Source organism: Ceraceosorus guamensis (genome assembly GCF_003144195.1).
Source record: "Ceraceosorus guamensis strain MCA 4658 unplaced genomic scaffold IE81scaffold_28, whole genome shotgun sequence".
In the NCBI taxonomy this organism is placed as follows: domain Eukaryota; kingdom Fungi; phylum Basidiomycota; class Exobasidiomycetes; order Ceraceosorales; family Ceraceosoraceae; genus Ceraceosorus; species Ceraceosorus guamensis.
The window spans coordinates 199,244-221,153 of NW_020290023.1; the positions used below are offsets into that span (position 1 = coordinate 199,244).

Genomic DNA, 21,910 nt, shown 5'->3' on the forward strand with positions numbered 1-21,910 from the left:
TGTCCTGTACCCAAATTCATGCCTTATGCTCCGCGCGCTGATCACGCTTTGGATAGGGGGGAAAGATGGTAGTATTGAAGGTCCCTTGCGACGAGGCGGACGCGTACATGTGAGGCGCGTGCACAGCGCACCACATTCTGACTCATACACATGCACTACTGCGCGCCAAGCAGTATTCTGCCTCTCAGCCATTCTACCATGTCTCTCACACGTCCAAGAATGTCTCTCACACATGGTTCATGCAGTCAGAATGTCTCTTGAACATTCATATGCCCCTTGCAAATCAGAACTTCTCTTGGACATTCTCCTCTGTCTCAGAGACATTTCACTCTGCCTCAGAGACATTCCACCTCTGCTTCTTACTCATTCTGTTACACAACACACTCTGTCTCTCAGACAGACATGTAAGGTATATATAGAGGCCCCTCCAAGGCCTCTCCCACTTTGCAATACTGTCGCGATGTGAGCGCGCGCGCGTGCGTCTACATACACCGCTCCTGTGTACGCGTCCCTTCTTCTCAAATATGATGGCCCTTTTCGCAAACGTCTTGACAAATACAACCTTTCCTCACCCAATCTTCCTTCCCTCTTTGTCAACTGACCTGCTCAACCCCTGCCGGCCAACACTGGCCTGATCACCCAGCTGTCTTCCACTCACTTCCTCCTTCTCCACAGCCCGCTGCTGTCAAGTTCTGCCACCTAACAACAGCTAGCCCTCTGCTCAACTGCACAAGGACCTTACTTGCGCCGGCGTATGTCTTCACTTGGAAGACACTTTGTTACAGATGCAAAGCTTTTGGATGCTGTGCATTTTCAGGTCCGACACTTGCTGAAGCAGCTCATGTGCAAATTGGTTCTGAAGGCTGGCAATTGTAGCTCTCAAAACCTTCAGGAAAAGCGCGTCTTCTGAATAGAGATGTGCACTGGCGCAAGTAGGATTGTTCTGCTAGGGAGCAGACGCCTAGCAGATGTAATGTGTCATCAATATACTGCTGAGGTCTGTGGAGAAAGGAGGAAGTGAGTGGAAGACAACCAGGGAATCAGCTCAGTGTCGAGAGGTGATGGTGAGTGGTCAAGAAGGAGGAGATCAGAGAAGGAAGAGGGCAGGCAAGTTCGACCTTGCACTGCTGGTGCTTTTTTATCAAGCGGACAACGTGGTGGTGAGGTCTGCGAATGGGTGCCTTGCAGCTTGTCAAGTTTGCCCTGTAGCTCTTCTTTGTTGCCTGACACCTTGCGCAGTGACTCGAGAGCTGTTACACGCTCCTAAACAATCACCTTGAGATGTTTCTGAAAGGATAAGGCCGTGGCGTTCTTTGGCCTCGCACCGGTATGCGGTCAAATTTGTCACGGCCGACAACGGCACCGGCCGGGTAGGCTGGGGCTACGCTTGTGTAGTCTGGGAACGTTGGGTTTGGCTTTGGGAAGCTCGGGTTTGGCTTTGGGAAGCTCGGGAAAGACTCTGGGTGATCAGGCAAGTATGCTATACTATGGCTAGATGGTTCGGACGCTGCGGTGACTATGGCACAGAAGCGGGGCGAATCCTAAGATAGCAGTGAATAGACAATAATTGCGACCGGGGAAGAAAGGAAGGTGGGGGACGCCCGCTGGCAAAGATGTCGGTCACCGCCGTTGGGCGGTTCGGGTTCGGGTTTGGGTTCGGGCGCGGTCACGTGGGTCGGTGTGATGTGTCTCGGGCGCGCGTCTAACAAAATTCTTATTCAGGCTCTATTGGAGAGAAGTGCTGATCCGGGCGTGGAGGCCAGCAGGGATTGAGGGCCTCTCCGTCGACTCACTCCATGCTGCTGTCATGACAAATCCCTCTCCACTCTTGTGCTGCCACATGCAGTGGGCACAATGAAGACTGGCAGAAGCGCTCACAAAAGCAAGAGCAGTGCCAACACTGCAACCACTCGAGATTGTGGAGCATTGCCTGCGGATGACGTACCACCCAGTACCAGTGTGTTGCTGCAAAGCCGTGCTTGCACAAGGAGGAGAGAAGGCCAGTCCAGATGAATGTAGGTGTCTAGATGAATTTCTGATGTATAAACAAACTCAAGTAGCCCTGAATGATGAGCACAGGCCAAGGTCTCTAAGTTGTGTGCGTTGTCTTGCAGCTTTCCCTTCAGTGGCGCCAATGTGCTCTGAAGGAGGAAGTACATTGCAGAGAGCTCAACTCGAAGGGGCATGGACGGCCCAATATGGTTTACAGGCGCTTGATGCATTGCTCAGTGGCCGCAGAGGGGAGGCGACGTATTGACCTCATTGCTTGGAGAACAAGTTAGTGATCAGACTTGCAAACCAGTCCAGTGTTGATCAAGCGGAAAGCACATGAGCCCCTGCACCCATTTCTGCGTGCACTGCTATGCTGCATCACCACCATCTTTTGAGCTTGCTGCACATTTTCACCTCATGGTGAGAATCTGCTAAGCTGGGTCAGTGCAAAAAATTGATGCACAGCAGTGTTCATTCTTGCATTGGAGACAGACACAAAAATGTCAATGACAAAGACCATCAGCCTGCTCAGGCTGTGCACACAAAGTGAGAGCACCGCATGCGGCAGAAATTTGCTAGTGTGTCTGCCAGACACACTCCAATGTTCAGTCCTTCAAAATTTGTTTGAGGTTCCAAAGCATCTTGTTAGGGATGAGGGCAGAACTAGTTCAGCTGGTTTGCCAAGACTGGGAGCATCATGAGATGGGCCCTTTGCAGTATGGACCAGACTTGAGAATTCATTGCTGGCTGCACAGTCCACAGATCCTGTGTGCACTTTACAACCTTGCAAGGGACCCTCTTGGCTTTGATCCCGCTTTGAACCTCTGGCCATGCTTCCAGCTCAATGGCAATGGTCAGCACTACATTCGCAAGGATCTGCTGCCTCTCAGCAATGAGCATCTGAAGGAGCATGAGAAAAAGTGTCGCAGAGACAAGCCTTGGACGTTGCTTCTGCGTGGAAGAGAGGGGTTCATCAAGTATGCTGGTACCGTGCACCGCAACTTTGATGGCAATGGGCCCGCAGCCCGCAACACTGAAGACCATGCCCGCTCAACGGTGGCCACTACCCGTCTGTCACGTTGGGCCACGGGGGAATGGTCCGTGTATGCGCTTGTTGATGGATTTCAAGGTGAGTCGAGGGACACGAGATGGCGCGTAATGCACGGTGGAGTTGCGGCCGCCCTTGTCGTCACTTGTGCTGACCAGGCGACTTCTTTAGACTCTACGGTTCTAGAATGGCGACGGTCCAGCACTGAGCAAGATGCAGAGCGATTTCTCATCAGCATCCTTGGTCCCCTCTCTGCCAACTCCGCAAGAGGTGGATTGCATCTCCGTTTCAGTCCCTCAACGCCATTCCGCGAGGCGGCCGAGAACCTGCTGGTTGCTGCTGGTGTCACTGCAGGACGGCCACCTCTATCTCCTTGCGATCATGCGATAGAGTCAATGATGCAAGAGCATTGCAACTTTGTCAACGGCACAAAGGGGCAACCCCTCGAGCGCGCCATTGACATGGCTTCTCAAGCTTTGAGCACAACGCCTTTCAAGTTGATGATAATCATGAAGGATATCACAGCAGAAGACTTGAGGAACAACGCAGATGACTATGGCCTCCACGGTGTGGGATGCGGACAAGGTCCAGAAGGGTATCAGAGAAACCTCACTCTGTGCGACTACGCGAGCAACAATGACGTGCACAATGGCGTCTTCCGCGTGCACGATCCACCTGCCTACAGTTGACGGTCTATCATCAACTTTTGGCCTCACAGTCTAGATTGACGTGCGCCAGCTCTGCACATTGTGATGTGCGTTCGAATGATTCTGCGCGTGAGTGGTCGTGGCAGTGATTTGCGAGGGCGGTCACCTACTTACACGTCGCTGACGCGTTCTGCTTACACGTCGTCACTCAATCCAGGCCAACGCGACCGTCATTAGGGTGACTTCCGAGCAAGTGGCCTTCTACATGTACGCAGAATTGAACTCTCTCTTGGAGGAGTTTGCTGTATGTGCAGGAGATCGACTTGTCTTTGATGTGCTCACTGGCATCAAGGACATCTCCCACTTGCCAGAGGTGCTCACGTCCCCAGACAGCTCAGTCAACAAGCGCCTTGTGAAGAGGGCAGATCAGTTGCCCTTTGATCTCATTGACAAGGCTGGCCAGCCTCGCCTTGTCAAGCTCAGGCTGCGCAAGTATTGGTCTCAGCTGATCTGGCTGGAAAGGGATCTGCTCTTTGTCCCTGCCATTGATGAAGGGGCGCTGAAGTACAGAAGCCTGCTGGTCAAAGACTACAGCAGGGTAATGTATCTTCAATCTGTTATATTCCGCGCAGCTGAGGAAGCTGGCCCTGCCATCTTTGCCCTGCTGAAAGACAGTCCTGTCCGGGAACTGCTCAACGACTTGCGCAAACAAGTGCACACCCTCTGCCTTCTCAACGAATTGTTTCACAAGACCGTCAGGAGTGCAAGCGCGCAGGCGTCGTCCACATCCGCGAGAGCGAGAAACACTTCAGCGAGTGCGAGTACGTCTGCGGCACCAAGAAACACTTCAGCGAGTGCGAGTACGTCTGCGGCACCGAGTAACACTTCAGCGAGCGCGAGTACGTCTGCGGCACCAAGAAACACTTCAGCGAGTGCAAATATGTCCGCGGGAGCAACGAGAACGACCTCATCTCGCGCCCCACCGACCACCGCCATCGGAGTTGCAGCACCGTTGTCGACGACCGTCACGCTTCCTCTCGCCGATGTCACAAATCGGACTCCTCGCGCAACCTCACAACGCGCCTTCAAAAAGGCTCTTGGTGCTCCAAACAGCCCAGAGCGCGAGCGGCAGTGGCAAGAAGATCCGTTGATTCCCTATCCTCAAGATACAGCCGAGGAAGGCTATCAATGGCACAAGCAGCTTCCCGAAGGCCAGCACCTGGGTGCGACGATTGGAGGACTCAGGTCTTCAGTAGCTCAAAGAGAGCTGGAACACGACTTCACCCTTGCAGGGCGCCGCGCAACCTATGCTCGGAATCGCCGTGGTGGAAATCCTGCTCTCCGTAATCAACCACATCGCGACACCTCCGCATCGAACCCTGCCACCGTGAAAGTAAGGCCGGCCAGAGTTGCTCCACCTCTCCGGCTGACGCATCCTGAGCTTCTTCACGAGCTGGATGGGCGTGCCATGACTGCTGGAGAGGGGCTGAAAAATGGCCTTACTTTTGCAGACACTGCGGCTCTTGCTGCTCGATACAACGTGCCCTGCAAGCGTCTGTCGGAGTATGTGCGCAGTCATTGTTGCGAGGAGATGGACAGCGACAACGATGCCGCTGCGGCGCAGAACGCAAACGAAATCATCGAGATCAAAAGTGACGACGCTCACGCGGCAACGAGCGAGTCTGCGGCGAACGCAAGCCAAAACTCGGAGACCGAGAGCGAAGACAGTCACGCGGCGGTGAATGAGTCTGTGGCGAACGCAAGCCAAAACTCGGAGACCAAGAGCGAAGACAGTCACGCGGCAGTGAACAAGTCTGTGGCAAACGCAAGCCACAACGTTCAGATCGAGACGGCGGCCGAGTCTCTGGCGGACCGCGTCCCCGCAAGGCACACACGGGCTCCAGTGCCCCTCAGTTTCCCTCACCTGCCACAGGTGAGGCGGGGCAAGCGTCCTGAAGATGCGGACTCCAATTGGAGCGTGCTGCCTGCTAAGCAGCGACCACGTTTCTCTTAGTGACATTCTCGTCTCCATTCTGGGGGCCAGCAAACGAAATGTACCGACACAGCTGATCATGCATGGAATGCAGCATCCAGAATCACCAGCAACATCCAGAGATCCTCTCAGCAGAAAGCAAATGTAGTCCAGCAATGATGGTAGGCAGCAAGGACAGACATTGTTGACAGGTAAGAAGGACTCTCAGAGTAGCTGAACATTGTCAAGGCATGCTTGCTGAGGGCAACACCTGCTGGGCCTGGCTGTTGGTCAGCAAGGATGGTGAGTCCAAGTTGACCAAGTTCAAGCACATCCAATGTGTTGAAGATGATCATGCGAGCACGTTGCGCAGGTGTGGCAACATAGCTGATAAATCACAGAATAACCAATGTCAACCAAGTAGGCTGGCACATCTTTTGGTATTGTCTCAGGCTAGGCCATCATGTGCCAGCACAAGCACTGGGCAACCTACACAAGAATCTTCCTTCACGCTCACATCTAGCTTATGAGCAACCCTCATTCAGTCCCATTCACATTCTGTCCTGGTATAGTCTCATTCTCAATCTCAAAAAGCCACAAATCGCATGCCACTTCACCTGCGGCAGCAGGTGTAGGAGCTATTTGAGCTCCATCACCAATGAACTGAATTGTGAATGTCACAGACACATAGCCATAGTGTGAGTGCGCACACGGGGAACAACGCGTGACCGACATCTGCTGCACGGCACGACGTCTTCCGCACGAGAGACGTGGCCTTGTGGAATTTTTGGATCTCGAATTCGCGATTCACGATTGATGCAGCGGACCTCCATGCATCCGGCGCCATGCAGCCACGAGGACCTTTGCGAGCACCACCACCGCCCTTGCCACCACCTTCGCTAGATCGCCTCCCACCACACGCTAAAGCGCTTTCCGACGGCGTTGCGCCATGGACAATACGAGCGCAACCATCCTGCAAAGCTCTTCTTCGCTTGTGGCTCCGCAACCCCAGCGCGCAGAGCAGCAGACGACCTTCTCTTCGTTCGCGCACGTTCTCGACGCTCGGATCTTGCGAGCGCTTTCCAAGCTAGGATTCGCTCACCCGACCACTGTACAACAGCGGCTGCTTCCTCTAGCGCTCTCTGGCAAGGATTTGCTCGCACAAGCACCGACAGGCAGCGGCAAGACGCTTGCCTACGCGTTACCTGCTGTACAAAGGATATTATCAGCCAAGAGCGCCATCCCTCTCACCGATCCAGCGAGACAGCAGACGAGATGCGTGGTGCTGGTACCGACGCGCGAACTAGCAGAACAGGTGACTAGGCAGATAGCACACGTGTTGGAGTATCTCGACGACGAGACGGTAGCTGTCGTCAACGCTGCACGCGAGGGAGGCAAAGGGGTTCACAAGTGAGTGGGGGGCGAGCGCAGCAAACGCGCGCGCGCGCACGCCTGAATCAACCTCGATTGCATCAGACTTCTCCTCTCTACCCACCCAGACATTGTCATCAGCACACCTGCGAGAACGCTAGCACACATCGAAACCGGAGCGCTGTCCCTCTCGTCTCTTCAATTGCTCGTCTTGGACGAGGCAGATCTTATCCTTTCGTACGGTCACGCCGGAGACGTAAAAGCTCTTTTGGAACATTCTACGCTACCATCGCGATGGCAAAACATACTCTGCAGCGCTACACTCGGATCGGAAGTCAGGCAATTGATGGGCGCAAGGCTACAAAAGCCAGTGAGTGGAGTTCAGCTCGAGCCAAGTACGAGCCCACCTGACACCAGCCCGCCCGTGCACAGGTCACACTGAGACTCCAGCCTTCCCTTCACCTCTCTCACTTGGCGCAGTATAGCGTGCAGCTCACCTCTCAAGCGGACAAGTTCCTCCTCATCTTTGTCATCTTACGCCTCAAATTGGTCCGAGGCAAGTGTATCATCTTTGTCAACTCGACGGAGCGCGCGTACAGAGTAAGATTGTTCTTGGAGCAGTTTGGAATTCGCAGCACCGTATTGAATGAGGAGCTGCCTTTGGAGAGCAGGTTAGTCTGTGCAATCCCTTCGTCCACCACGCGTTCCTTCTCACATTCTCCTCGTCTTTGCAGGTTTCACATCGTCCAGCAGTTTAACAAGGGTGTATACGACTACATTGTAGCGACCGATGAATCCCGCTTCGGTGTCGACGCCGCAACTGCGCGCGAAGAAGAGCAAGGCCTTGCGCGAGAGCAAAGCCGGACGTCAGTCGAGGGATCGGCAGAATTCGAGGTGGAAGAAGAAGAGGCTGTTCCTCTCGGGGCTGAACGAAACTCTCCCGAAGCCGACACCGCTGCAAGCGATGAGAGGAAGAGAAAGCGCGATGAAGAAGGAGGATCCTCCAGAGAGAGCAAGGTCGCAGAGCGCAGCTCAAAACGCCGCGGTGGGGACGCCGAGTATGGCGTGGCGCGCGGTATCGACTTCGTCTCGGTAGCCTGTGTCATCAATTTTGACCTGCCAGTGACGGCGCGAGGATACGTGCATCGAATTGGACGGACGGCCAGGGCGGGTCAGACTGGTACAAGTCTTTCATTTGTCGTTCCCTCGTCCGTGTGGAAGTCCGAAAGCGCTGAAGGATCAGCATCAGCAGGTCCACTGAAAAAATCTGGCGTCTCGCATGCAACTGCTGCTATGGACGAAGGTACTTGGTCACGTATCGAGGAGGATCAAAGACAAAAGGGAACGACGATCAAGGAGTGGAACTTTGACAAGCCTCAAATTGAAGGATTTAGATACCGAGTGGACGATGCGTTGAGAGCCGTCACGCGAGCTGCGATCAAGGAAGCTCGCATCAAGGAGATCAAGCAGGAGCTGTTGAACAGCGAGAAGCTCAAGGTGTGTATGAGCTTGGTGGTGGTTGTGATGACACACACACACAGCTGACGCTCCTTTCTCTTTTGCAGGCCCATTTCGAAGACAATCCGCACGATCTGGCTTATTTGCGCCACGACAAGTCTTTGCACTCGACGCGCGTCCAACCGCACTTGAAACACGTCCCGTCGTATCTGATGCCTCGCATCACGCGGCTCAAGCAGCCTAGCGGGCCCAGCTCTGCGAGCTCAGAACCAACAGCAAGCGGGTCGTCCAGACCAGATACGAATGCAGAGGGACGCAATGTGGGCTACGTTGGTTTTGCAAAGAATTCCACTGGACGCGGCAGAGGACGCGGACGCGGTCGCGGTCGAGGCGGGAGCAGAGGGGGCGGAAGAGGCAAGAAAGCCGATCCGCTCAGAAAATTTGGCAAGGCTTAGTGGCATACATTTGTGCAGTCATGTCATCACCGCAAACATTGTGGTAGGATTTTGTGGCCAATGTAGCGGGATGATACTGAACTTGTGCATGGCGCGCCTGCTGCCCTACGCTTGGTCCTCATCGCTGTCGCTCCCACCTTGAGCGAAAAAGTCATCAGCAGCCAGTCCCTCTTCCTCGTCCGAGTCGTCAGCATCCCTGTCTTCAGTCTCGTCCCGTCTTCTCTTGGCTTCCTCGCCGCTCTTTACCCTGCGTTCACCAGCCTCGAGCAAAGTTTCGGGTTCTGTCATTTCTCCCCTTCTCATAGCAGCCTCCATCTCCGCTCTGACTGTGTGTGCGCGTGAATACGATTCGTTCGTTGTAGCGCGATTCGGACTGACATCAGCGCTGATCATTTCGTCCAGTGAGACGAAGGGCGCATCTCCTCGTGCCGGAAACAAGGCAACGTATGGGTGCTCGTGTGGCCAATTCTACCCAGTCAAAAACTCCTTGTCAGTCGCAGCCCTCGCCGGCGTCGGAGGGCTCGCCACTCACGAGGACGTAATTGAGTCGAACACGCGCTTCGAACAGCTGGGCTTCGATTACGCTTGCATCTTTGGCTTCTTCTTCAGAAAGCGTCGTCTTGAGCTGTTTGATCCGACGAACAAGCTTTTGTCTCTCTGCGGGGGCATCCGCCGATGAGCTAAAGGTCCATCTGACTCGCAAAAGAGTTGGCGCATCACTTACCAAAGAATCGAGCTCGATGACTGTTGCGCGCATTCTCCCTCTCCACATTCTCGCGCTCTCGCGTCTGAACGTCGTGTGTGAGCGCTTGCAAGCGCCGCTGAGCTTGCTGTCGAGCGTCGGGTGGGAGATCGTCCTAGAAGGCAGCAAAGATGCGTATCAGACGAGCGGCATCTCTTTCCCTGTTCAGCGCCGGCACGCACCTTAGCCAGCAGTCTTTTCGTCTGCCTGAGCGCCGCTTTCATCTTGCTGAGACCAGGCTTGGTATCATCCTCGTCCGCATCATCCGCTCCCCTTTTGGACTTGGCGTGCCCGCCTTGTCGACGAGCGCGTTTGGGTCCGTCTGCTTGTCTCCCGCCTCTCGAGCCTCCGCCACCTCGACCTCGACCTCGACCTCTTGCTCGGCCTCTCCCACGACCGCGGTCTGCACTGCTACCGCTGCCATTGAAGCTGGAGCTGGGACCAGCTTCAGATGTCGCGTCCACCTTTCGCCTCTTGCTGGCGCCGGAGGTGGACTGTGAAGTGCGCGTGCGCGCGCCCTCCGAATAAGGCATGCTGGGATGCGCGGCGGATAGGTCAGGAGCTGCCTTGATTGCAGGCTCTTGCAGGGGTTGCAAGATGGTCTCCGCGCTTTCCTACCGTCACGAGACTCACGACTGTTATGGTTAGAGAATGGAGTGTATAGCGATACCTTTCTGCTGCACAGCCTTGCAGCTCAAAATTCTGACACTCACGACACACGCCACTCGCGGCGGTGGGATGATCTCCCGCACGACAAGAAGGACGGGCTGCGCGCGCGGCAAATAAATCGCGACTCGATCGTGACTCTTCTGCATCGTGGTGGTGCTTTCGATCAAGCTGCGCGCCTTCATGTGGATGATGTGCTTTGCTCGCGCCACCATTCACCATCAGCATTGTCATTGTCTTCAACAAGATCAGCCCACTCTGCGCATTACAAGTCTTTCATGCCGGTCGCAGAACACGTCGCATGGGCTAGACACGGCGACTTTTGGCACCCGCCCTGCGCTGCATTCCAGCCAACGTCGGGGGATCGCACACTCTCTCGCTCGAATCTTCCACACGCGTTCTGCAATCAGCTCAGCTCGACGTGGGGCTGGGTCGAAGCGATCAAAGTTCATTTGTAAAGGCAAGACTTTTTGATCTTCAGCCCCTTCGTCGTCAGCCCCACAAGCAGCATGTCGACCTCCACATCAGGCTCCTCCTCCTCCTCCTACTCCAGCCCCGCACCACCCACCTTTTTGCCTACCGCAGCGCTGGACCATGCTCTTTCGGGCATCACAGCAGGAGCAGTAGCGACAGTATGTATGCAGCCGCTGGACCTGATCAAGACGCAATTCCAAGTTCGCACCACTCCACTGGGACGTTGGGCTAGCGATCTGGGCCGGGCGAGGATAGAGGCGGCTGAGAGGCACGGAGCTGCTGGTGCTGCTTCTTCTCGTCCCAGCGGCTCGGATCGCAGCATTCCAGTCCAAAATTCGAGACATCTGCGACGTGCAAGGATACCTTGGCAGAGGGTGCTGGGAGTGCACATGGTCAAGGATATGAGCAGGGCTTGGTCTGAGATTATCAAGCGCGACGGCTGGCAAGGGTTATATCGGGGTTTGGGACCCAACGTGGCGGGCAACAGCGCCAGTTGGGGTCTCTACTTTCTCTGGTGAGCTGTGCCTCGCAGATTGTCGCGAGCTCCTGCCGTCGTGACTTTGCGAAGGCGAGTGACCGCTCATCAGAGCTACCCTGCCCCGCCACCATTCCCGCACAGGTACACAATGATCAAGGACTACATGGCGCGCCAAGATTCGAGCGAAGGGGCCAAGAAGTTGAGTCCTGGACAGCATTTGCTAGCTGCCAGTGAGAGCGGTGAGTTTCTTTGAAGGTGTCAAAAAGGCTCGCTTTCTAACGCGCCCACGGCATTGAACCCCGCCACTTTCCAACAGGCGCAATCACTGCTCTCATGACGAATCCAATCTGGGTGGTCAAGACACGCATGTTCACCACCTCTCCCAGCGCCGCTGCCACCTCTACTAGTGTGTCTGCCATCTCAGCAGCCAACCCGACCTCTACACCTTCTCCATCCATTTCAACCGCCCACAGCGCAACACCCTACCGAGGCTTGATGCATGGCCTGCGGGAAATATGGAGGTACGAAGGTGTAAGGGGTCTCTACAAAGGTGCTGGATTGGCATTGTTTGGAGTTAGCAACGGCGCTATACAGTTTGTGGCGTACGAGGAAGGGCGAAGATGGAGGAGCGACAAAGCTAGAAGGAGGGCAGCGGCCGCCAGTGGCATCCGGAGCAGCTCCCCCACTGCATCTGGACAGCGCGAGAATGACCTCGTCAAATTGGTGAGCGGCCCGGCCTGACTTTGTCGCGCTGAAAAAGCGAGCTGATTGCGTCGATTGCGCGCGACAGAGCAACACCGAGTATGTCGTCATCTCGGGCCTCTCGAAATTCCTCGCCATCGTAATCACCTATCCGTATCAGGTCATTCGATCGCGCATCCAAGTAGGTCTAGAAAGGTCGCGAGGTTCAGTGCACATAAAAGCTGAGTGTCGTCGTCCTTCGAATCGACCAGAACCAAGCGACGTCGCACATCTACACCTCCATTCCGACGTGCATAAGACTGACATACACTCAGGAAGGATTGGGAGCCTTCTATCGCGGCATGGCCCCTAATGCCGTTCGCATTATTCCAGGAACTTGCGTCACCTTTGTCGTGTACGAGAATATGAGCTGGGCGCTCAAGGGAGCGGCTTCTAGACGCGAAGGGTTCGACGTCACCGATTCGAAAGAAGTTCATAGAGAGGTATAACAGATAGAGCTCGCTGTCGATAGAGACGCTTGTCGCCACACTCCTCGCACCACTCCTCCGCATAGATAACACCAAGAGACATTCTACAAAGGACACGGAGATGATGTACATCTATGATTGGAGCTTTTACCGAGTCTCGAATGTGGCATCGTAAATGGCGTCGTGTATACCGCCGGTAGTGGAACGGTGAGCATCAGCAGCCTTGCAAGGCTTGTACCTGTGCGACACGGCTGGAGTGTCGAAGCCGAAAGGCAGCCCAAAGTCGAATTTTGGCCAAGCGGGGGACACGACGGTTTCGGCGGGCGCAGCAGCGCGCGGTTTCTTCTTTCGACGCAGATCTCTCCTGGGCATTGCCAGCAATTCGTCTTCCGACAACTTCGCCTCATGACCCACCGAATACACCTCCAACTCGCGCTTACACCATTCTAGTGCCGCTTCCTCTTCGTCCATGTGTAAAAGATCCTCATCTCGTCGACGCAGCCCCTCGGCAAGGTAGGCGTACCTGGCGTCGACTAGGGCATTTGCGCGGACATATGGTCGGTACACATATGGAGCACGTTCCTCGTAATGCCGTTGCACGAGACGCGCGCGGCTCTTGGCATACATCGAATCCATCGCATCCATCCGTGCTCTGCGAAGTCTGCGCAGAAGAGCGCGCAAAGGTGCGGACCGCTTGAGATCGATCGGCCTAAAATCCGAAAAGGAGTAGTGCCTGTATCGCTGGAGCGGTGGCGTATCAGAAGCGGCCGCAGTCCTTGCAAATTCTGCTCTCCGTGCCACTCTGTCCAGCATGCGCCGCTTATCTTCGCGCAGAGCGGCAACGCTCGCTTCCCTTTGCTTGCCATGATTCTTGATCGCTGCACCAAACATACTGGCACAGATGGTCGATGCGAGTCGGGTGCTGTTGCGATCAGTCAGCACATCAACAAGAACGAGATAGCTCTTTAAATCTGCTGCGGGTAGCATGAGCCGCGAGGATCCTGATGGTGCCCCGAGGCCTGGAACCTTTCGATCAGCACGCTCGGAGTGTCGGAACATCGCCATGCCGTCCGCAATCGTCCCTAGACGAACTGTGTCAAGCTTGTTGGGAGCCGTGCCCAACGCATAAAAGACGACGGCCCAGACATTTGCATCAGGCTCCACTTCGAGCCTTTTAAAGTCGTTCAGAACTCGCAAGGCTATGGGCGTGCGCTGGGATGGCGCAGCAGCCTCGATCCAGGGCTCGGCTATCTGCACCATGTTGTGCGCGTCTGGAGCAAGAGAAGCTTGTTCTGTGTCCAATTCGGCAGCGCCCTGCTTTGCCGAGGCGGATGGTGAAGGATCGGCAAAGGCAGCTTCGAGCCACATGCTGTAGAGTTGCTCCAATTTTGAGGCGTCTCCACCACAAGCTGCAGCAAAAGTACGGAGCATCAAGGATGCTGATCTCCTGCTTGGCCATGCCTTGTTACTGAGGTCAGACCCTGCGGTCCGACGATCCGGACGCGCAGATCCAAACACCAATGTGCGCACGTCCTCGCTCACACCGTACACGTCCATGAAATGTTGTTGCCAGATGGCATTTGCATCCTGATATCGGCAATCGCGCAGCGCGCGCGCCAACAAGGCAGTTTGCCATACTTTTGCACCCTCGTCGATTTTGCCAATGGCAATGTCGAGCGCTCGATTCTGTGCCACGTCAAGTCGATTTGATAATGCGAGCAGGTAGCGCACGCTGGGTATACGCACGCTGCGGCTCAGGTTCCGATCTTGTCGTGCTCTTGCAAGACTGTTCAGTAGCGTCGCGTACCTTTCTTGAACCGAGCGGTCGCTCATGAGCTCTAGCTCTGCAATGGGTGGCTCCTGGATTGCCTGCACTGCGGCGGAAAGTAGGACGCCATCGTCACCCAACTTCTCGAGCTGCATGAGAATGCCATGCACGCTTTCTGGAAGCTCCTTTTCGTTGAAGAGGTACTCTTTAGCGTCCCAACTTGTGTGTTGAGGAGTCAGTGCAGGTGCGCTGGTCGCCTCTTGTCGCATCAGGGCCGAGACGACGACCTTCACGACCGCCTCGCTGATGGATACCTCGTCAGCGTTCTCTTGACTTCTTGAGAGGGCAGCCAGCAGCCACTTGAGAGCTTCCTCCGGTCTGCCGGCCTTTACGTGTGCGATCGTGCCGGCGTTGAACAAATCGGTGAGCTGAGGTGACATTGCGCTGGTGTCTGCTTGTCCACAAGCCATGGCGTGCGCCCGCGCAAGCTCTTCAAAGTATTCCAAGTACGAGTTGCGAGCCGCAGCATCCGTACCGGGATGATGTGATCTCAGGATAGTCAAGTAGGCCCTCTTGATGGACGGGTACGCTGCTCCGGCCAAAAACCCACCTCGGACAATCAGTCTGAGCGCTTCGCTCAGATCACCCAGAGTGAGGGATCGAGCAGCAAACTGCGCGCGCAAGCCTAGAGCTACGGCGGCGAGGTCTGCATCTGACTGGTACACCCTTGAGCCGGCATCCTTCGCCTCTGCTGTCTCTGAAGAGGCCGACACCTGAGCAGTCGCCGCTCCTGGCACCCCGAGCAATCGCAACCAGAGCAGAGTGTCATCGATCTGCTTCTCCTCCATACAGTATCGAGCGGCGGTCGCATAAGCTGGGCTTGGATCCAGCTGCGTGCCGAGTTCTGACAGCTCCCGAACGAGCTGCGTTGCTGCTGGAACATCGCCATGCTGAATGCGCTGTACAACGAGTCGGGTCGGCCCGGTTTCGGCATGCGATCGCGAGGCCGTGTCGACTATTAGGGCAGCCGATGAACTCTCGCCAACAGAGACGTGCTCTGCAGCCTTGACTGAAACATATTCTGCGCCCTCCTCGTCTTCGAACAGCGAAGAGTCTACACCTCGGGGATGAAGAGCCGTGTTGGACTGAGAGCGCGCGGATGATGTCTGGCCAAGGAAGCTAAACGTCAAAGCTGTGCGCCTAGTCAGCGTGCTGGGCTCTGATCTTGCGCCGCAGTCACCGAGGGAGAGACTGAGGGTCGTGGAATAGGGTCTTGCAGTGGAGCAGCAATGGGGGCATGTTGGAGGGCCGACCTGCGTGCCTGCCAGAAGCCGAGGTCTAGCTGCGCGAGCTGCTTGGAGCAGCGCTTGACCAACCCCTGCGCCGGAGAGCCCAGTGGTCACCATTTCATCACCTCGAGGTGCGCCTGAGGGATGCAATGGTGGTCCTGGAAGGCAACATGTAACGCTCAAACCTCGTCTTGTGGCGCACCAGAGTGTTGAAGCTGCGATCGAGCTGTCAAAATGTCGAAGATCTGAGGCGGAGTTGCGCAGGCACGAGCGCAGATGCGCACGTGGCTGGTTCAGCTGCATGGCCTAATTGAGCACAGATCACACCTGCTGCTATAAGGGCCCGCTGCTGCCTGCTCCGTGCTGGGCGTGCGCGGGTCTGCACGCACATCGCCCCCTAGCAGGAGTTCCGGCCTGCATGCGTCCACCCAGGAGCGGCAGCGACTCGATTGATGGGTACGATCGAGCACTCCACTCTCGACCCACAGCTCCTCATCCATCAGCATCACGCCGCCTGGTTGCTGAGTCTTTCTTGGATCACGCTCTCAGCTGTGTCAAAGCGGCAAAGCGCCCCGCTCACTTCTACCAGCATCCTCCAACGAGTAACAACAGTTGCGCATCATGTCGGACCCTCGCATCTCGGCCCGAGAGGCCTTTGAAATCAACGCTGCTGCTGCGTAAGTCGGGCGCTCCCTCTTTTTCAAGGCTCTCATTAGCAACCTGCTGACCTGGTGTGCTATCGTGCAGCGTCAAGGAGTACAACGTCGACCCTCGTTTGGATTACAGGACGGTCTCCGCCATCAATGGGTGAGAGAGAGCCAAACCGATCGCAGGCGAGATGACCAGCTTCGGCTGACCTTTGGTAATCGTGCTCAGACCTCTGGTTGTTCTCGATAACGTCAAGGTGAGCAGCCAAGAGTGATGCTTGTATGCTCGAGGTGCTGACTTGAGCGCACCACTCGTCGCTGCTAGTTTCCTTCCTACAATGAGATCGTCTCCCTCACCCTGCCCGACGGCTCTCGCCGAGGCGGTCAAGTCCTGGAAGTCAGCGGCAGCAAAGCCATTGTGCAAGTCTTTGAAGGCACTTCCGGCATCGATGTTCGCGACACGCATATCGAATTCACAGGCTCCAGCATGAAGCTGCCAGTCTCGGAGGACATGCTGGGTCGTATTTTCAATGGATCTGGTAACCCTGTAGACAAGGGACCCAAGGTGTTTGCGGAAGATTATCTCGACATCAATGGTGGGTACGGAACTCTTGTTGCTGGGTCACGTAGCTGCTGCACACCAGGTCATGTGCGATCCCTTGCAGCCGCTTACATGCTGCACTCCACTCTCTCCAGGCTCTCCCATCAACCCGTACTCCCGCGTGTACCCCGAGGAGATGATTCAGACGGGTATCAGTACGATCGATGTCATGAACAGCATTGCTCGTGGACAAAAGATTCCGATCTTTAGCGCTTCAGGTCTGCCGCACAACCAAATCGCTGCCCAAATCTGCAGGCAGGCAGGTTTGGTTCGCAAGCCAGGATCTGCTTCGGACGGCGCGGCTGCTCCCAGCAAAGGCATTCACGACGATCACGAAGACAACTTCAGCATCGTCTTTGCTGCTATGGGTGTCAACATGGAGACTGCTCGATTCTTCAAGCAAGACTTTGAGGAGAATGGATCGCTTGACCGTGTCACCTTGTTCCTCAACTTGGCCAACGACCCGACGTGAGTGTCGCGGCCGGAGCTGGCAACGAGCGCCACTGACTCCCGCCTATTTCTTATGCAGCATCGAGCGTATCATCACACCGCGATTGGCACTCACCACCGCAGAGTACTACGCTTATCAGCTTGAGAAGCACGTGCTGGTCGTGTTGACGGATATGACTTCGTACGCCGACGCGCTTCGTGAGGTATCCGCAGCTCGTGAAGAAGTGCCGGGTCGTCGTGGTTACCCGGGTTACATGTACACGGACTTGTCCACAATCTACGAGCGTGCTGGTCGCGTCGCCGGCAGGAATGGGTCCATTACCCAAATTCCCATCTTGACCATGCCCAACGATGACATTACTCACCCAATTCCTGACTTGACGGGATACATTGTAAGTACCGCGCGTCCGCGTGCGCAACAACCCCCAGCTGACGTCGATGTTCCATCCTAACCAGACCGAGGGCCAGATCTACGTCGATCGCGGTCTCAACAACAGACAGATCTACCCTCCCATCAACGTCTTGCCTTCTCTTTCGCGATTGATGAAGTCTGCTATCGGCGCCAAGCACACTCGTGAGGACCATGGTGACGTTTCGAACCAGCTGTACGCAGGTTATGCGGTTGGTCGCGACGCGGCCTCGATGAAGGCCGTTGTTGGTGAAGAAGCCCTATCTCAAGAGGACAAGCTTTCGCTCGAGTTCATGCAGCGCTTTGAGCAAGAATTCGTTCAGCAAGGAGAGTACGAGGCGAGGACCATCTACGACAGTTTGGATATTGGGTGGGATCTGCTGCGCATCTTCCCTAGGCAATCTCTCAATCGTATCAATCCCAAGATCATTCAGGCCTACTACTCGCGCCGCACAGGCAAAAAGAAGGAGCAAGAATCTGCAGCTGCAGCAGATGAGTCCAAGAAAGCCCAGAACAAGGGCACGAGGGACACTGGCGATGCCAAGCTCGTGGATGATGAGTAAGTCATCGTCTCTACATTCAGAGCACGCACATGACCCCTCTGCTTGTACATACGAACGTCCGCGTACGAGCGCAATAGCCGATCTTCCGTCTGCCGAGTGACCTATCTGGTCAGCTGCCGTTTCGTTCGTGGTATTCAGATGCTATGTGCTTCACTTCGAGCATCTCGGATCCCGTCTGCGCATGCTCAGACACCTTGGCACGACAATTGATACCGCAATTACCTAAAGCTGATGGGTTGCTTGGCGTCATCTTTGAAGCAGGTTAGATCGACATGATATACATCAAGACTGACTCTCGCAGGCCAACTCCATCCACATTCTGATTTTGATTATTTGAGTGTTTGACCCGAACATTTCCTGATCACGTGGCGCCGCTTTGCGTGAGGCGCGCGTTTCCGCGGAAACGAACGCCCCTTGCAGCAGAGAGGCTGTGCGAAGAGAAGAATCACACACGCATCCCTGCTGCTGCTGCTGCTGAGCAGCCCGCTCGCGACTGAGCTAGATTCGCTTTGATGGGGCTAGCAGAAGAGTTACAAGGACTTTGTTTCTAGACCATCATCTCGCGTCGAGCAAAACAAAACATCCGCAGGACGGGCCAGCGGTGTCATCATTCCAGGCCGCGCTCGTGGTTCAGGACACCCAGCACCCGACACGAAAATAACACATTGGCGCTCAACAGATTGTGCTCCCGCCATAAACAGAATGTTGAGCGGCTTTCGACGCTGCACGTCTGCCCCCGTCAACTTTACGGACTCGTGAATTGCGCAACGCAGCCAGGTAGCAGTCTGCTGCGACCTCTAATTGGACAAGACCTGCGCGCGCCGAGGGCATATCGACTTGCTGTTCACATCACGACTGCGCGGGAGGCCAAGAGGCAGTGCTGGTTGTGCGCTCGGTAAGAGCACTCTGTTCGCCGGCATTACTTGTTGGGATCTGCAAACCTCGAACTTTCTGATACATGCCTCTCTAATAGCCACAGCCAGGTACGCCAAAGATAATCTCTGAGCTCGCTCAAGCCCTGCATCGCACAGGTTCAGCAGTTTAGAAACGTTGACTCCATCTCGCCATCAAGCCTGCTGGTCACAGTATGCGCTTGTAATCGATCGGATCGGTCGTGCGACGGAGACAGCAAGGAGCAAAGAGTAATCACCAGCGCTGGCGCATTGCTTTTGCCAATACACCCAAACAAGATGCTGGTATAGACTACGACGTCTTCCTTTCGGGCTGCCACGCCTCTCTGCCTCGAGCTACCCAACATGTCTTCACCGCACACGATGCAAGCTCCAAACATTCAGCCACAGCCAAAGGGACGGCGAACACGCAGCCTTCGCTCTTGTCTCGCGTGTCGCAAAGCCAAGCAGCGCTGCGAGTTGCCGGATTCCCCAGCCTGCATCCCGAGCAAAGAGCCGCAGCCTGCAAACCTGGTCTGTCGAAGATGCAAAGTGATGCGCTTCGACTGCATCGTCAGCGACCCGCTGCCCGAAAGCGTGACCAGCGGCAAAGCTGCGTCTCGAAAGCGAAAGCGCGCACAGCAGGACTCGCCAGCACAGGGACAGCAGCAACAGGCACCTCACCACAGTAGTGGATCTCAAAGTCACTCGTCCAAAGCCTCCTCATCCGTGTCTCTCTACAATGGCTACGGGCCATCTCCGCCCACGTCCCATGCTCCCTTGGACGCAACTTCCAGCTCGAGCTCACGTCCAGGCTGTTCGCGCACTCCGGACGAGCGGTCACCAGAGCACGAGCATGGGAGCGGTGCGCTATCATATCGCAGCATCGGTCATTCGTCCAGCATCCTGCATCCGCTCACCTCTTTCGAGCGATCTTGCAGCGATCGCAGCTCTACAAAGCATGGCGAGGTGAGAGAGCGTGAATGTCGAAGCGCAGGGCTGGACTTCACTGGGAACGTGCCTCTTGACAACGTCTCTGGCGCTCCACCATACAAACGTCGTCCACTGCCTAATGCTGTTCCTACTGCGACGCCCGCAGGCAGCGATAGCGCCCTTAGCACGACGACGAGTAGCACGGACCATCAAACGAGCAGACCTCTGCAGCGTCTCATCCACGAATTACAAGTTTTTGATCCTTCTCCGTCTTTTGGCATACGCCAACCAGATGCAGATGTGCGAGCCAGCGACGAGGTCTTACAGCGCCGTGCGGGCTCTGATCAGGCTTCGCGGGAGCCAGAGTGGATGCAGCGCTTGAAGGTGGTCATGCTGCCTTTTGTTCTCCTCGACAAGCTCTGCTCGGTCCAGTGTGACAAGCTGACGCTGGTGGATGGCGACCTCGCCACGCCGCCGGACGAGAATTTGGACACCAGCGTGGGCTCTTCCGACATTGAGCCGTTCCTGGCGTTGCTTGATCGTATGTCGATTGGTGGCCAGCAAGTCGCGGAGCTGGACGAGAGGCTCAAAGACCTCGTCGCGACCCTACCATGGTTGCCCTCCATCTCTACTCTGCTGAGCGCCGCTCGACGCTTCGACGGAAAAGTCTTGAATCTGCTTGTCGCATGCCTCTACTTTGCGGCTGGCAAAGCAGGATGGTTGCGTTTCAAAGCTGCCCTTTTGCCCTGGCTTCGCAGAGGCTGCCTCGGCTGCTTGTTGCAGGCGCCTCAAGGACCGGAAGACGTAGCCTTCTTGCTCTACGTCGCTCTCTATGAGCCGCTGCTGCTCAACAGCGCTTCGGGTGTCCGCTCGCTGGATGGCAAAGGCTTTCTGGCGTCTGCCAGTGCGGCCGCTCGCAACTTGGGACTTGACAAAGCGCCAGCACGTTTAGCAGCGGCGCTACACGAGTTGCCGCCAGGTGCAGACCTCGCATCGCTGGCCACGGTGCAGCAAGAAGCGGTGTTGTGGGTCTCGCTTAGCCTTCACGCCGTCACTCGCTCGATGGCGGAGACGATAGATAGAGAACCTATGGCTCGCTGCACCGAGGAAGACTGCGAGACAATTGTCCATCTCGCCGACCGACTTGGGCAGAATCGCTCGCCTCAAGCTACTTGGAGAGCGATCGGTCTGTACTTCTTGGCTGAGCACGCCAAGCTTGCCGAACATGGCCGCCAGCTCGATAGAATCTCGTGCAAGGCCCTAAGTCGGAAGTTCAAGACCAGCGACGAATTTCACCTCGAAGCTGAAAAGGTCGCCGAGGACTACGACACGTACCGAATCAGAGTGGCGGAGCGGACGGCGATTTTCTGGAGACGCTGCCGTGCTCTCGGCTTCGAGGACGAGAGTGTCGTCGATTGGGTGAACATCGAATTCATCTTTCTCATGCTGCTGTGTGAGTATGACGGTCGCATCAAGAGATGAAGCTGAACTCATGCCTACGCTACATTCGCAGGCATGTGTCGACTGTCCGAGGCTGTCTTTGATGTCTGCCGTCACTTTTGCGACATTTCGGAATCCGGCATCTTTATGGCAGCGTTGATGAAAGACGGCCCTTTGGTGCGAGCAGCGGCGATCACGACGGGCAGAAGAGCAGAAATGACAAGGCACGCCCTCGTTTGCCTTTCGAACTTTCATCAGCAGCATTTTGTTTCGCGCATAGGCAAGACCCACGCTAGAGGCCGTTCTCTCGCCACGTCGGTCTCGCCGATCTACATTTGTGCGATGCTGGTTCAAGCTTCCAAGCAGTTGGCAGAAGAAGTTGCAGGTAAGTCGCGCTATTGCCCATTGCAAGCTCGCGCTCACGCAGTGCTGCATTCGAAACAGGACA

General features: G+C 55.8%; 8 protein-coding genes across 8 annotated transcripts; 6 read left to right on the top strand and 2 right to left on the bottom strand.

Annotated features, from left to right (window-relative positions):
* Window positions 1-2,694: 2,694 nt before the first annotated feature.
* On the top strand, window positions 2,695-3,729 carry IE81DRAFT_347331 (hypothetical protein; the record flags this gene model as incomplete). Its single annotated transcript, XM_025516134.1, has 2 exons — window positions 2,695-3,121; window positions 3,227-3,729. 2 exons carry the CDS (start codon window positions 2,695-2,697, stop codon window positions 3,727-3,729), a joined length of 930 nt encoding a protein of 309 aa, XP_025369746.1.
* Window positions 3,730-3,804: 75 nt separating this feature from the next.
* Window positions 3,805-5,701, top strand: IE81DRAFT_347332 (hypothetical protein; the record flags this gene model as incomplete). Its single annotated transcript, XM_025516135.1, has 2 exons — window positions 3,805-3,816; window positions 3,905-5,701. The coding sequence occupies 2 exons, from the start codon at window positions 3,805-3,807 to the stop codon at window positions 5,699-5,701; spliced, it is 1,809 nt and encodes a 602-aa protein (XP_025369747.1).
* An 812-nt stretch (window positions 5,702-6,513) lies between these two features.
* IE81DRAFT_323351 (P-loop containing nucleoside triphosphate hydrolase protein) lies at window positions 6,514-9,282 on the top strand. The gene is made up of 5 exons (XM_025513917.1): window positions 6,514-7,069; window positions 7,136-7,400; window positions 7,463-7,701; window positions 7,765-8,527; window positions 8,596-9,282. Exons 1-5 carry the CDS (start codon window positions 6,609-6,611, stop codon window positions 8,941-8,943), a joined length of 2,076 nt encoding a protein of 691 aa, XP_025369748.1. The 5' UTR covers window positions 6,514-6,608; the 3' UTR covers window positions 8,944-9,282.
* On the bottom strand, window positions 8,673-10,331 carry IE81DRAFT_323352 (hypothetical protein). The gene is made up of 4 exons (XM_025513918.1): window positions 9,868-10,331; window positions 9,668-9,800; window positions 9,476-9,600; window positions 8,673-9,411 (listed from the first exon to the last, which is right to left on the bottom strand). The coding sequence occupies exons 1-4, from the start codon at window positions 10,216-10,218 to the stop codon at window positions 9,049-9,051; spliced, it is 972 nt and encodes a 323-aa protein (XP_025369749.1). The 5' UTR covers window positions 10,219-10,331; the 3' UTR covers window positions 8,673-9,048.
* Window positions 10,332-10,914: 583 nt separating this feature from the next.
* On the top strand, window positions 10,915-12,445 carry IE81DRAFT_280091 (mitochondrial carrier; the record flags this gene model as incomplete). Its single annotated transcript, XM_025511497.1, has 5 exons — window positions 10,915-11,339; window positions 11,445-11,542; window positions 11,620-12,026; window positions 12,094-12,186; window positions 12,257-12,445. Coding segments are annotated over 5 exons (1,212 nt in total), but the record flags the coding sequence as incomplete, so codon positions are not given.
* IE81DRAFT_121980 (hypothetical protein) lies at window positions 12,191-15,754 on the bottom strand. Its single transcript, XM_025510183.1, has one exon. It carries the CDS (start codon window positions 15,644-15,646, stop codon window positions 12,620-12,622), a length of 3,027 nt encoding a protein of 1,008 aa, XP_025369751.1. The 5' UTR covers window positions 15,647-15,754; the 3' UTR covers window positions 12,191-12,619.
* Window positions 15,755-15,920: 166 nt separating this feature from the next.
* IE81DRAFT_337371 (putative VMA2-H+-ATPase V1 domain 60 kd subunit, vacuolar) lies at window positions 15,921-18,415 on the top strand. Its single transcript, XM_025515506.1, has 7 exons — window positions 15,921-16,206; window positions 16,277-16,336; window positions 16,406-16,433; window positions 16,502-16,772; window positions 16,873-17,245; window positions 17,307-17,619; window positions 17,684-18,415. Exons 1-7 carry the CDS (start codon window positions 16,151-16,153, stop codon window positions 18,197-18,199), a joined length of 1,617 nt encoding a protein of 538 aa, XP_025369752.1. The 5' UTR covers window positions 15,921-16,150; the 3' UTR covers window positions 18,200-18,415.
* A 759-nt stretch (window positions 18,416-19,174) lies between these two features.
* IE81DRAFT_122063 (hypothetical protein) lies at window positions 19,175-21,894 on the top strand. Its single transcript, XM_025510184.1, has one exon. It carries the CDS (start codon window positions 19,456-19,458, stop codon window positions 21,502-21,504), a length of 2,049 nt encoding a protein of 682 aa, XP_025369753.1. The 5' UTR covers window positions 19,175-19,455; the 3' UTR covers window positions 21,505-21,894.
* Window positions 21,895-21,910: the final 16 nt, after the last annotated feature.

Coding starts and splice junctions, on each gene's coding strand:
- IE81DRAFT_122063 (XM_025510184.1), top strand. CDS start 19,456: ATGTCTTCACCGCACACGATGCAAGCTCCAAACATTCAGCCACAGCCA.
- IE81DRAFT_337371 (XM_025515506.1), top strand. CDS start 16,151: ATGTCGGACCCTCGCATCTCGGCCCGAGAGGCCTTTGAAATCAACGCT. Junction 16,337..16,405: donor ACGGTCTCCGCCATCAATGG/GTGAGAGAGAGC, acceptor AATCGTGCTCAG/ACCTCTGGTTGTTCTCGATA. Junction 16,773..16,872: donor AGATTATCTCGACATCAATG/GTGGGTACGGAA, acceptor CACTCTCTCCAG/GCTCTCCCATCAACCCGTAC.
- IE81DRAFT_121980 (XM_025510183.1), bottom strand. CDS start 15,646: ATGGTGACCACTGGGCTCTCCGGCGCAGGGGTTGGTCAAGCGCTGCTC.
- IE81DRAFT_323351 (XM_025513917.1), top strand. CDS start 6,609: ATGGACAATACGAGCGCAACCATCCTGCAAAGCTCTTCTTCGCTTGTG. Junction 7,070..7,135: donor GGAGGCAAAGGGGTTCACAA/GTGAGTGGGGGG, acceptor CGATTGCATCAG/ACTTCTCCTCTCTACCCACC. Junction 8,528..8,595: donor TGAACAGCGAGAAGCTCAAG/GTGTGTATGAGC, acceptor TCTCTTTTGCAG/GCCCATTTCGAAGACAATCC.
- IE81DRAFT_323352 (XM_025513918.1), bottom strand. CDS start 10,218: ATGCCTTATTCGGAGGGCGCGCGCACGCGCACTTCACAGTCCACCTCC. Junction 9,801..9,867: donor CGAAAAGACTGCTGGCTAAG/GTGCGTGCCGGC, acceptor GCTGCCTTCTAG/GACGATCTCCCACCCGACGC. Junction 9,412..9,475: donor TTCGACTCAATTACGTCCTC/GTGAGTGGCGAG, acceptor TTGACTGGGTAG/AATTGGCCACACGAGCACCC.